This window comes from Myotis davidii, unplaced genomic scaffold, assembly GCF_000327345.1.
Source record: "Myotis davidii unplaced genomic scaffold, ASM32734v1 scaffold221, whole genome shotgun sequence".
Lineage (NCBI taxonomy): Eukaryota > Metazoa > Chordata > Mammalia > Chiroptera > Vespertilionidae > Myotis > Myotis davidii.
The window spans coordinates 6,504,276-6,517,836 of NW_006293349.1; the positions used below are offsets into that span (position 1 = coordinate 6,504,276).

Genomic DNA, 13,561 nt, shown 5'->3' on the forward strand with positions numbered 1-13,561 from the left:
TTTCCCTCCTTCCCAGCTTCCGCACACAGAGCTCTTGTAAATTAAGTCCAAGGGAAGCAGAATGTCACAGGAGTAGAAACAAAGGAATAGAAAAAAATATAACTGGGAACTGGCAAAATATTAGCACTTGTACCTAAAAACTTCGGGAAGGCAACAATTTCTATGAATTCCAGAAGGGAAACTGAGTAACATGGGATGTGTTAACTATAGTAGCCTCCAATTAGCAAGACAGGGATTCATAAAAATATTTGAGAAATACTGGCTTTTCCCTCTCCTCAAATGACATGTGATATGAAATGAAAACCTTTAATAAGCTCTTACCCTGCATTCAAAAAAACTTAAACAATAGCTGTTTTGTAAAATGTCAGCTTATCTGCTATTATGACTGCCAAAGTGTAAGTAGATACTAAATAAAAACCTGGCATGGAAATTCAGAAATAATATTTTTACGGACCATGCAACCTTCACGCATCTCCGCACTTCACGGAATTGGAAGTTCAAACAGAATCACTGATTTCGAAGGTGGTTCTACACTTTGCTATTTAACATCCGACCAGCTTACATAAAGCTTCCTTGAATCGTGTTTGTTTTCAAAAATGAGAATATGTTATTGAACATTTTCTCCACTTAAAACATTTTGGAAAGCGAGAGCCTTGAAAACATACCAAACTATCATAGACTCTTTTCCACCCGTCCTTGAGGTGCATGAACTCCTTCCGGATGGCTTTAAAGGAGGGCAGCTCGTCCAGGCGACAGATCTCATCCCAGGACTTCTGAGGAAGCCACGTACAAGGGTTGGTGTAAGGGTTGTCCAGGCCGATGCCTCCCGTGAGCAGAAACCTCCACTCGGCCTTATTAATCTTTTGGGGGAAAAAGAGAAAAAGCAGCATGAAGGGTCGGAAGTAAGTTTGTCACATAAATAGTACATTTACAGCTGTTTTTAAAAATTGACAGTTGATGTTCAAGTTTCAGGTGTGGTTCATATGAAAGCCCATCCTACTGAGATGGATCAGTACTTATCAATGAGAAACCATTGTGTCTATCATAATCATTCTTCAAAAATTGTTCCATCTTAAAAAACTACTTTTTGATGATCTCCAGAATTACTCATTTAACACAAAAATCTGAACATATTCTATTTGAATATATGTTTTCCCGAATGGCTGCTTAGAGTATTGCCGGCCCTAGAAATTGTGAAAAGCCATCAATCTGCCATGTTTTCAATTATTTTCCATAAAATATAGCCAAGTACTGTTATGAAACTTTTGCAAGAAATGCAAAAATAAATCCTTTACTCCTTCAGAATTCCACCAATATATCACCATATGAAATCAATAAGTCTTAGACACATAAGTTGACAAAATACTGACTTTACACACCACCTCCATTCTCACAGTGCTTCCTTTATTTTAAATGAATGGATTTTAAACTTAGAAAAATGTGTGAAAGGTATTGTTCAACACAGATTTGTCTAACTTGCACAAGTTCTTAAAAACATTGCCGTTTATGCTATTACTTGATATAAACATATCAATAAACTTAGTACATTTATATGCATCTATAATAATAAAAGTGTGATATGCTAATTAGACCAGACATCCTTCCAGATGTCCTTCTGGACGACCTTCTGGACAAAGCCGCAGCAGCAGGGGCCGAGGCAGAGGTGGTTGCTGTGGCGGTGGGGGCAGAGCCCCTCACGAATTTTGTGCATCAGGCCTCTCGTATTTATATGTTTTTAATAGAAACTAATTTATTTTAAATGAAAACATACACAAGTTTAAATAATAGTTACATGATGAACTCCATGTTTAGTTTTTCACCTCTGAAATTCAGTCTAGTAGTGTTGTCTTGCCTTAATTATAGTAATTCTTCTTGTGTAATGATTTACAACTCTTTCTACCTATGTCCCCACACGAATACACAAACCAGTACATTAACGAGGCAGCGTTATGTGATGGGCTCCCCCTGCACAGAGAGCAGCACTGACCGCGTGCTCGTGGATCTGCAGGTTCACGGTGAGGCAGAAGGAGAAGAGCAGCTTGTCCTTCTCAAAGAGCGACCGGCACACGTTCACATAGAGCGAGTACGTGAAGTGGTCCCTGAGAATCTGCAGCCTGGGGGCGACAGAGAGAGAAGTCAGTCACACCAACGTGTCACACTTTACAGAAGGTGCTGGAAGGAAACCTCCCATAAACCAGTTAGGTGTATGCTACCCAGTCAGCTTTCTGGTCAGTCACCCCTAATAATCCAGAGTCCTAAGCAGCTGAGTCCACTAATTTGAGACGTACAGGATGTAGAAACACCAGTAGAAGATATTTTTTTAAAATAGATTTTATTGTTTTTTTTACAGAGAGGAAGGGAGAAGGATAGAGAGTTAGAAACATCGATCAGCTGCCTCCTGCACACCCACCACTGGGGATGTGCCCACAACCAAGGTACATGCCCTTGACCGGAATCGAACCTGGGACCCCTGAGTCCGCAGGCGGGCGCTCTATCCACTAAGCTAAACCGGTTAGGGCCAGTAGAAGATATTTTATTCTCAACTGATTTTTTAAAAAATCTTCCTTTTGAAAAAGAAATTAATGTTTGCTTGTATTAATCTATTACTTTTAAAGGTTTGTGAACTATTTTTAACAAAACATTTCTTGGGGTTAAATTTGATTTCTTTATTGTATAAGTACTCCCAAATATTCCATATTATATGTTAAATGAACAGACCAAAATGTATAGCTCCTTTATTAAGTTTAGTAATGTGCTACTCTGTCCATAAATTCACAAAAGCTGGAGAAATCACAAAACTTGATAAACTGCATTTTTATTTACCACAAATTCAGAACATGCAGGTCACAATATTTGTAACTAACAACTTTCTAGTAAGTGCTAACATGCGATCTGTATTCACAATAAATCATAATGTGAATATAACACTTAAAGCATTTTTACTTAATTATCTTCCAAGGGAAATAAACTAGCATTGAAATAAAAAATTTAAAATACTTTTATTCGATATGTTATAAAAATTATAATAGAAATGAACAAAACATGTCCAGAGAGCTAGTGATTGACATAGATTACTTACAATTAGGAAATTGTGGTACATTCATAAAGTGGTATATTGTCCAGCTACCAAAAATTCTGTTTTAGAAGAATATTTAATAACATGGAAAAAATGATCTTGTAGAAGTAGGAAAAAAAAGAAAGAAACCTCATGTGTGTGTATATGTGTGAGTGAGTAAGTGTGTGTGTGTGTGTGTGTGTGTTTACTTATATGTATTTCTGAGAGAGACAGAGAGAGAGGGAGAGATTTCAGTTTGGTCCGTGTAACAAAGTTATATCCTAGTTAGATTTTTGTTTCAGTACTTAACGTATTTTTTGCTATAGTTATTTATTTATTTTGCTATAATAAATTTTGGTACATTAAAATTTTTATAAAAACCAGATGATTCAAATTATTTTGCATAGTATACACCATAGTAGTCATAACATGTTAGCTTGCACAGTTAAGTAATAATTATTACAAATAATAACTATCAGAAGACAAACAAAAATGAAGTACATTTTTTTCTTTGAATAAAAGGAAATGAGAGGTAAGTTTAGACAATGTTAAGATTCTAAAATAATTTGTTAGTCTGGTGTAGCTGGAGTTCAGCAGCTAACTGAAATCCACAGCTTATCTGGTGTTTACCAATGATTGACAGAGAAAGGATTCCTAGAACTCAGTCTAACTTTAATTTCTGAATGGGAGTTAGCTTCTTCATTGAAAACCCTTATTTTACTAAAAATAATAATAAAAAAATAAACAAGCCTGGCTCAAAGTTTGGAGCTCTGTGTGGCAGTGTTTACTAATATGGACCCTATGTACACCCTGTGGTCACTGACTCCACTCTTAGCTACATGCCTACCGTACATGTTACGTGGAAAAGCCAAGTACAAGAATGTCGAAGGCAGCAACAATTTAGAACAGTTCCAAACTGAAGCTACCCAAGTTGTCCTCGACAGCAAACGAATAAAAATGTGTGTTATAGTGTAAGGACAAATACACATATAAACATCACAGGTTTAAGGCTCCCTTTTGAAAATAAGAGCAGAGATGTCCTGCCCCTCTGTTTTCTTAGCCTGTTTCCTTTTGGAAACTTAAAATCAGAAGTCCTTTCTTCTCTCTCTGAAATGCAAGCGTGGGCTTTGGAAAGCGTGGGCCTCGCATCCGCTTTCTGACCCGGGAACGCCTTTCCCGGAGACGGAGGACGGTCTCTCCGATGCGTGCAGGGCAGGACACAGCGCCCTGCCCCCCAGTGTCGTGGGAGGGTCGCAGCCTAGCTGAGTGCCTGCGCTACCTCCTGCCATAAAGACAGCAGCCATCTGTTTTCCCTCTGGGTGAGGCAGTTTGCTGACACCCATGGTCACTCCCCCAGGGGCTGGCAGAGGGAGGGCGAGGTTTCTATCTTTGCAATCTCCTCCGGATTGTCTGTGACGCACAGCACCTTCTGGTTTAAGGCGCATTCCCTAATAAGACTCTGTCTTTGCTGCGGGTGGAGAGGATCTGGCCGGGAGAGCTTGTTTTTATACTTCCCCACCAATATGCTCACCCCGTGGCCTGCTACTTCACAACCAGAGTGAGTAAGCCTGCACCGCACGGAGCGATAGGAATCTCACGCACAGGCTGACGCAGATGGCAGGCGGAAGCGCACACTATGCCAGTCCATCGCTGTGCTGCGCTACAACAGGCCACACTGACCCAGGGGGTCGGAACTCAGGGCAGTGATTGCGTTGGGGCAGGGTCAGTGCCGAGGAGGGAAACAAATATGTCTTGGTCTGGGTGCTGGTGACATGGGTGTGCTCATTTATGAAAACTCATGGAGCAAATACTGAGGATTCCTGTATGTTTCTGCCTATCCTATATAATAAAAGGGTAATATGCAAATGGACCCTTACGGTGGAACAACCAGAACAACCGCTCAACCAGTCACTACCCACCTCTCAGTCCCTCTCCCCAGCCACAGGCTCCTATTGCCTGGTGGTGAACGGGGAACCAGGGATGGGTGGCGGGGGACGCAGGCAGCACCAGGCCCAGGTCCCCACCCCGCTGGTTGCCCCACACACAGAGGGCGACCCGCGGTGGGGGCAGGGCCAGCGAGCAAGCAAGAACCGCCAACCTCTTGGTCCTTCCCCTCGGCTGGCAGACTCCGATGGCACGATGGCGAACAGGAAACCAGGGCTGGGTGGCGGGGGACGCAGGCAGCACCAGGCCCAGGTCCCCACCCCGCTGGTTGCCCCACACACAGAGGGCGACCCGCGGTGGGGGCAGGGCCAGCGAGCAAGCAAGAACCGCCAACCTCTTGGTCCTTCCCCTCGGCTGGCAGACTCCGATGGCACGATGGCGAACAGGAAACCAGGGCTGGGTGGCGGCAGGGGGTGGGGCTGGCTGCAGGCAGCCAGGGAAGATGGCCCTGATCGCAGGCCAGGCCTAGGGACCGGACCCACACACGAATTTTGTGCACTGGGCCTCTAGTATGTTAATAACCTCAATAAATGTTTTCAAATCATTTCTTTTCTACTTACTCTTTGGTTCCAGATTATAATTGTAGGATAACTGTAGTCATAAATATGATTTCTGTTGTTTCTAAATGAAAGAATTTTAACTAAAAAAAGAAAAAGGTATATTTTGTTTTCTATATTTCATCCAACTCTCACATCTGGGTAAAAGGATTTAATTTTTCTATAAATTGTATGGGTCTACATCACAGTTATTGAAGAAACAGATGTCACATAGGTGGATGAGTTCTAATTTGTTATAAAAACAAAATAATTGTTCTAATTTTTAAATCTTGTGCACAAAATGTGTCTTTAAGTGACAGAGCAAAGAATTTTTTTTCTCTAGACTCCAGAAAAGACCATGATTTAGAAGTAGTTAAGATGAGCCTGGCCAGTGTGGTTCAGTGGTTGAGCAATTCCCAGTCAGGGCACATGCCTGGGTTGTGGGCTTGATCCCCAATGTGGGGTGTGCAGGAGGCAGCCAATCAATGATGTTCTCACAGCATTGATGTTTCTATCTCTCTCTCCCTCTCCCTTCCTCTCTGAAATCAAGAAAAATGTTTTAAAGAAGAAGCAGTTAAGATGCTAACTTTCTGGTATTATTGTTGTAACCAGGATTGAGATTAGGCACTTCAGTGAGAAGCAAGGCATCATTGACTGTGTGCCTCTGTGTGACTGACACATGATAGGTTCTGGGAACATTAAAAAAATAAATCCTTGCCTCAAGAAACTCAGATTTTAGAGTTAAACGCAAACGTTCTTGTTCAGTGAACTACCATAATGCAAATGGCTGGGAGCTTCTCTAAGAAAAGTCATTTAAAATTTTATTTTCTGAATTTCACTAATCCATGCTAATCTTAAAATTTCAGATACTGGAAGAGATAGAGAAACAAACTGAAGCATTTTCAAATCCTGTATAATAAAAGCCTAATATGGTCGTCTGGTCATCCATTCAACCAATGAAAGCATAATATGCTAATGATATGCTAAGGCCACTCAACCGCTTGCTATGACGTGCACTGACCAATGGGGAAGACACTCAGACCAATAAGTTAGCTTGCTGCTGGGGTCTAACCAATCGGGACTGAGCAAGACTGGCCAGACATGACCTGGAGCCCTTCCACAGTCTCTCCCTGGCTGGCCAACCTCCAGCATCCCTCCCTGGCCCTGATTGTGCACCCAGTGGGGTCCCACAACCTTGTCTGTGCCCTCTCACAATCCAGATCTTCTTGGGGGATGTCTGAGAGCCAGTTTCGGCCCAATCCCACAGGCCAGACCGAGAGACCCCACCAGTGCACGAATTCATACACTGGGCTTCTAGTATCCTTATGTAAAAACAAAATTTAAACTCTACCATCATGCATTTCTTCCCTAAAGACCCCACTGTCCCCTCTCCCTCTGTTTCCTGGCTCATGAGCAGACATCTGAAAAACTGTTTGCCAAGCATCAGTCTTACCCCTTTATTAGTCTCATGCTCAAGCTTGTCAAATAATGAATGGTAATGCCAAAAGAAAATGCTCAGTCTAAGAACATTCAACATTTAGCAAAATTCTACCATCGTAAATGCAGGAATGGAATTGAGATGTCAGGAGATTGGCAATTATTTTAAGTGTTAACTGCAAGTGATTATTAAACTGAGTTTCCTTTGGGCACAAACAGCCGAGGAACAGGTATCCGCTTCATATTGATCAAGAACGTTACAAAGGGCAATGACTGCAATGAGTTATTTTCTTTATTCAAGCAGTCATTTTGGGTTAGACTCTATTAAAAACATGTTTTAACACCAAACTAAAATTTATCCCACTGGCAACAAAATGAAATTTTATTCTTACAGACATACCATTAAGGTCTGAATTCCATTACTGAGTGTAAGAGCCACCAGTAAAATTAGGTATCTCATGTAAATATACCAAATGGTCACAAAGGGAGACTTTTTTAAGACCCTGTTACTTGACAAAGTTTACATATGTATATATAAAAACCTGAATCAGTAACTTTTGAAATACAAGCTTACACAGGGTAAGAGTCATATTTCTTAGGGGTCTGAACTATTCTTTCCATTTCTCCAGTCATAAGTACATTTTGCAAATGGTAAAATGAGGTTCCATGTTTCCTCTTTTTAGAATTATATTATAACCTTATATCTCTGTGAGCCATTTCCTGGCAGACTGAATTTGGTCACATCTGTTCCATTTCAAACCCTCACATTTATTTCTGGTATGACGATTAGTCATTTTAGCGAAGTGCCTGCAATGATCAAAGCATCCCGGAGAGAAACAATGAAAGCCGCCCATTGCTATTTAATGCCCATGCATTCATTAGTTAGTATTCACCTACCTTTTAGATAAAATGTCTGAATTCTCCGAGTTCTCAATAGACAGGATGAAAAGGTTAATAAACCAGTTCAGCGAGTACTGGTACATGGGCTCAATGTTGGCGAGGTCGGCAATGGAGAAGAACAGGATGGTGGAGTGGATGGCGATGGGCCGGTAGCCCATGCGGGTGGTGTCAATCTGCCGCTCCGTCTCCTCGGCCACCTCCTGCTTCTGCGAGATCTCATTGGCCAACGCCTTGGAGGAAGACAGTATCTTAATCGCAGTTTCGTCTTCTAAGATGTTGCCTTCCGAAGACGAAAGAACTTCCAAAATCTTGTCTTCTATTTCTTTTAACTGCCTGGAATCAAACACAATTTTCTCAGGAGAAAAAGAAATCGTTTGAAATCGCTTCACGTACACACATTCTTTTACCAGAAACAAAGAGCTCGTGAGCTAAAGAAATGCATCATTTGGGACAAACACCATATGGTGATGCTGTATGATTTCTTATCTCGCAAATGTCAGAAAGACAGGCTTTTCTGCCCCACTTCGCTTTCTAATGGCCATTTATGCGGTAACTGGGGAGACGGTAGGTAAGCCAACCGACTCTGCCATCCGCATCCTCTCCCCCATAGCACAGGAAGCATCACTCCATTCATTTTCCGAAATTCCCACAACTTACGGAGCCGTACCCGTTCTACCTGAGATACAGATATCATAAGCAGACAGTGGATGTGACGTCCTTTCAGACTGTGCGCTAGTGAAAACAGGTGAGCTCCCTTACTCAATAAATACTAAAGCTTTTGTGCTAAGGCGTCATTGCCAAGTGGGAAACAAAAAAAGTTTATAGTCATTGAACAGGCTTTTCTGCCCCACTTCGCTTTCTAATGGCCATTTATGCGGTAACTGGGGAGACGGTAGGTAAGCCAACTGACTCTGCCATCCGCATCCTATCCCCCATAGCACAGGAAGCATCACTCCATTCATTTCCGAAATTCCCACAACTTACGGAGCCGTACCCGTTCTACCTGAGATACAGATATCATAAGCAGACAGTGGATGTGACATGTCCTTTCAGACTGTGCGCTAGTGAAAACAGGTGAGCTCCCTTACACAATAAATACTAAAGCTTTTGTGCTAAGGCGTCATTGCCAAGTGGGAAACACATGGCCTCCCACTTCTTCCGGTGCCTAAGAACTTGCCTGTGAAAATATACTCGGTAATGCATTTTCCAAGTTCTCATAGAAGCTCTGTAATACCTTATATTTTCCTCTTACATCTTCCTATTCAACGCACCTGTTTAATATAACATAACTAGAGGCGCAGTACATGAAATTAGTGCCCTGGGGGGCGGGGGGTCCCTCAGCTCAGCCTGCACCCTCTCACAATCCGGGAGCCCTCAGGGGCTGTCCAACTGACAGCTTAGGCCTGCTTCTAGTGGGGAGTGGGCCTAAGCTGGCAGTCGGACATCCTTAGCGCTGCACAGGAGAGGCTCCTGCCACCTCCGATGAGCTTGCCAGCCGTGAGCCTGGCTCGTGGCTGAGCTATGCTCCCCCCGAGGGAGCGCACTGATCACCAGGTGGTCAGTCCATGTCATAGCAACCTGTTGTTCTGCTGTTCAGTTGATTTGCATGTGAGCCTTTTATTATATAGGATAGATCTTTAAAATGCACTTCAATTGATTCAAAGTGATCTTGGGACAAGGAAAGATAATTCTGTATGTTGTAGTGTTTAAAACCTTTTGTTTTCAGCTCCTTGCAGTATCAGGGCTTGTTTTTCCTCCTCAAGGTCCGGCCTTTCTCGCGCCACCACAATTCCCAACAGCTGGTCCTGCATTCCCTCTGACGTTATCATGAAGTTTAATAATGTCACCTACAAATGGAAGGATACACACAAATCAAGTCATTGTTTCTATGGAGAAAGCCTCTGCTTTTGTGCTTCAAGTTTGACCTTAAAAAGAGATTCTAGTTACTATGGTAGAGTGTGTGAAAGGAGGAATTTGTAGAGATGATAACTAAAGAAATAGGCAAGCTTGATGGTTGGGCTAAAAACACACTAAAGTTTCTTATGGTCATAAATGTGATACTTCAAAGGGGTTTTCTTGTGATCTTATTTTTATTTCAGCCCGGCTATTGTGGCTCAGTGATTGAGCATCAACCTATGAACCAGGAGGTCACAGTTCAATTCCAACCAGGGCACATGCCTGGGTTGTGGGCTCACTCCCCAGTGTGGGGCATACAGGAGGCATCCAATCAATGATTTTCTCTCATCATTGATGTTTCTATCTCTCTCTCCTCTCCCTTCCTCTCTGAAATCAATAAAAATCTTTTTTTAAAACACATTTTGATTTCAAACTGGTCCAATTTCTAATAATCTGTTCACCTCAAAATCAATTAGAATCAGGTTGCAAACCATCTCTCATATTGACTGGACCCGCTGGGTTGTATTTTAAGGATCCTAGAAGTGCAAAAAAGGAAATCTTACACAGTGAGATAAGAGGGGGGAAATCCCTGTCATCACTGTCACAAGTGAAGTATACATATTTACAATTTCATAATCATATTATAACATGGAACTTACAGCCTGACAACCAGCCACTACTGGGAACTAAGGGATTTGCATCTCAGTGGCGCCCAGCGGGACGCAGCAAGCTGACACCTGCTTCGGACATACTGGCTCTTGCAGGCCCATCTCCCTCTGCTGCCTACATCTTAAAATCCCCCCTTCCTGCTTCTTTGCCTGAGTGGGGAAGTAATCGTGCTCAGGTCTCTCTTTTTAAAAAGCAAACAACATGAAAGTAAATCGTTCTTTTGTCCCCACAATCCCCCTCAGCTATGGAACGCCCGCTCTTGGTGTCTGCAGAACTGTATTTAGTGAAGATGCTCCTTATATATGCTTTCTGTCTTCACCTAGATTGTCCTTCAGCCCTCTACAACCTGCTCTCACCCCTGCCTCCACACCCTCATCCACACACAGCAATAAACTACAGGAACTTTCTGGCTCTAGTCACCGACAAACCCATAAGGCAGTAAAAACTCCATTGACCTTGAACATATCAACCTTAATTAATTTGAACACACACTCTCCCCACCCAACATCTATCTTGCAATCTGCCTGCCCTCACGTCTTGGGTTAAGGTCCTCACCTATGTCTTGAGCATCCCCTCCCCTGCCTCTCTGCCCTGTGCCTTTAATTTAGGGATGCTGGCTGACTGTGGAATCCCACGCACACAAACTATGAAATGTCGCATGTGCTGCAGCTCTGCCCGCTGACTGGGAGACCCTGTGTCACCCCACCTTTCCCAGTAAGAGAAAATTTCTTCTGCAGGAAGACAGTAATTTTTTTGCTAAAATAATAACTAATGTTCTATACTAAACGTTCTATAAGAACATTTCCTATCTGTGATGGGGAATTTTATCACAGCTTCATAAAGAGGCGGCTCCCTCCTCCACCCAGACCCAGCCCTTCTCAGCTTTCCCCCTCACTTACCCCATGACAGGGTTGGATGCCACTAAACATAGAGAGTGCATGGGCAAAATCGTAAGTTTAAATGGGATAACAAGCCATTCCTGAAACTGAGCAATTCAGAAAACTCATGATATGTTGTTATGTAATTCTCTACTGTTTGGCATTCATTCGTGAAAAATTATAACTAAATCTTTCAAGAGATGTTCCCTGTTGGCATGAGAACCAAGTATACAGGTTACATATGCTTTAATCCCCAAACCAGAGCCACGGTGTTTAGTAAAATACATGTCTTACAACTTTTACCCCATTGTGTTCAGACACAAAGAGGTAGTCATTCATATTCCATTAATGTGAGATTTTTTTGAGATCAGTATTTTGCAAATCCAACTGTTTTCTCACAAATAAACATTTACGGACCTACACAGCAGTGTGTGATTGTGTGTGTGTGTGTGTGTGTGTCGGGGGGAGGTAGGGGGAAGTGGAAGAAGGTATGGGGGATAAATGATGAAGAAAAAAATAAACAGCCAAAACCCATAAAAATATCTAGAAGAATATTATACAAAGATGGCTTCCTAATATTATTTTCATTTAGATTCAAAAGGGTTATACAGCATGCTGTCATCCCCTGGGTATTTTTGAAAGCAAAAGGTACATAAAAGATCCTAAAAATAGGATCAAGGGGAAGTATTTTAATTTGTAAATGAAAGCAAGTAACTGCTTCACTATGTTTTCTAATCCCTGTTTAATCAATCCCAGCAATTAAAAATAATGAAGCAATCAGACCCTCCAGGGATCTCGGGGATTTCAATTGTGACTCATAGATCAGTTTCCTCCCCACAGGGGGTAGGACTTTTATTACAAGTAGTGATCAGGGAGCTAAAAATGGTTTATGTTCATTGTGGTATCTTCTGAGATTTTACTGAAAAGTAAACAAAGGTATTCCACATCATTTATTTATCTATTTAAATTTGTTGGGGTGACATCTTGCCATTTATTTAAAAAACATTTTTTGTACCCCAGCTTTAGGATTTTGTAATTTTCTTCTATGTTTCATTCTTTTTTTTTACTTATAAGTGAATAATGCGAATAGTTAGTGCTCATATCATATGTGCTGGGCCTTATTCTGAGGATTTTACATAGATTCACTGATTTAGCCTTCACATCACTCTATGGGTAGACGTGTATCATTCCCATTTTATAGATAAGGGAACTGAGGCACAGAGAGAGGTTAATAACGTGGCCAAGTCACACCACTGGCAAGTGATGGAGCTGGGGTGTGAACCAAGGTTGTCCAGCTGCAGAAACATGCTCTTAACCCTACTGGGCACTGCTTCTCCTCACAGGTACATTAACCATACACTCTTTTCAGGGGTTTAGAGAACATACTTATTTTAATTAATTGTTGTTTTTAAAACGAGGCTCCAGGGCCGCTCCCCAGCCCCTCCCTCCCCCCCGCCCCCCTTCCTGGCTGCCCTGACTGTCCGGGAACGTGTATGCCCAGCTCTCAGCTCCTCCCTGTCCTCTGGTCATGAAGATGGTCCCGTTATTGACCACGGAAGCCTCGGGACACAAGGCCTGTGTGTGCTCCTCTCGGAGGGAGGAGGGAGGCGGGAGCTGTGCCATCTTAGGCTTCCTCCCCGCTGCGGACCGGTGTCGGCACGAATGTAAACATTTCCCTGAAGGACGCTTCTGCGCTGCCTGCATCAGTCTCGTCTCTATATGTAACTTGCAGAATCGGAATCAGTATTGCTTACCGTGCTCTCCTCTAGGCCTGCGAGTGAGAGCTCTCCCCCCTCCTCTCCCCCCCCCCCTCCCTACCCCCCATCTCCACCCCCTCCCCCTGCCTCCCAGCTCATCCCAGGCGCATTCCGCAGGGGCCCCGGCCTGGGAATGAGCAGCGGACCAGCCTCCCGGGGCCTTGCAGTCGCGACAGGAACCTTCACCCGACTGGACTCTGGACGCGACTGTTAGATTTTAGCGCGAAAGCAGTTCTGCTCAGCAATCCGTAAAATGGGCGGAGGAGAGCGCCCATGTCCTGCTCCTGAACCCCGGCTCCAGAGGAGCGGGGGTCACGTCTGCAGAGAACGAGGTGCGTGCAGTCCCCGAGCTCCAGCTGCGGGACCGGGGCCCCCAGGCGGATGCACGTGCTGCCGCCATGCTTGAAGGTCTGCTTCAGCAGCAGCGGCTCCAGGATGGGGTCCAGCTCCTCGCCCACGTTCTCCAGCAGCACTGGCGGCAGAGAGAGC

At 43.3% G+C, this 13,561-nt stretch overlaps 1 protein-coding gene across 1 annotated transcript in view; it reads right to left on the reverse strand.

The window, feature by feature from the left end:
• DNAH7 (dynein, axonemal, heavy chain 7) overlaps nt 1–13,561 on the reverse strand; it is a 150,787-nt gene that overhangs the window by 29,147 nt on the left and 108,079 nt on the right. Inside the window, exons 47-51 of the mRNA XM_015566120.1 lie at nt 13,363–13,544; nt 9,586–9,719; nt 7,870–8,205; nt 1,988–2,114; nt 666–860 (exon numbers count right to left, since the gene is read on the reverse strand). Of these exons, the coding sequence (XP_015421606.1) occupies nt 666–860; nt 1,988–2,114; nt 7,870–8,205; nt 9,586–9,719; nt 13,363–13,544 (974 nt within the window). The remainder of the gene's footprint in view (nt 1–665; nt 861–1,987; nt 2,115–7,869; nt 8,206–9,585; nt 9,720–13,362; nt 13,545–13,561) is intronic.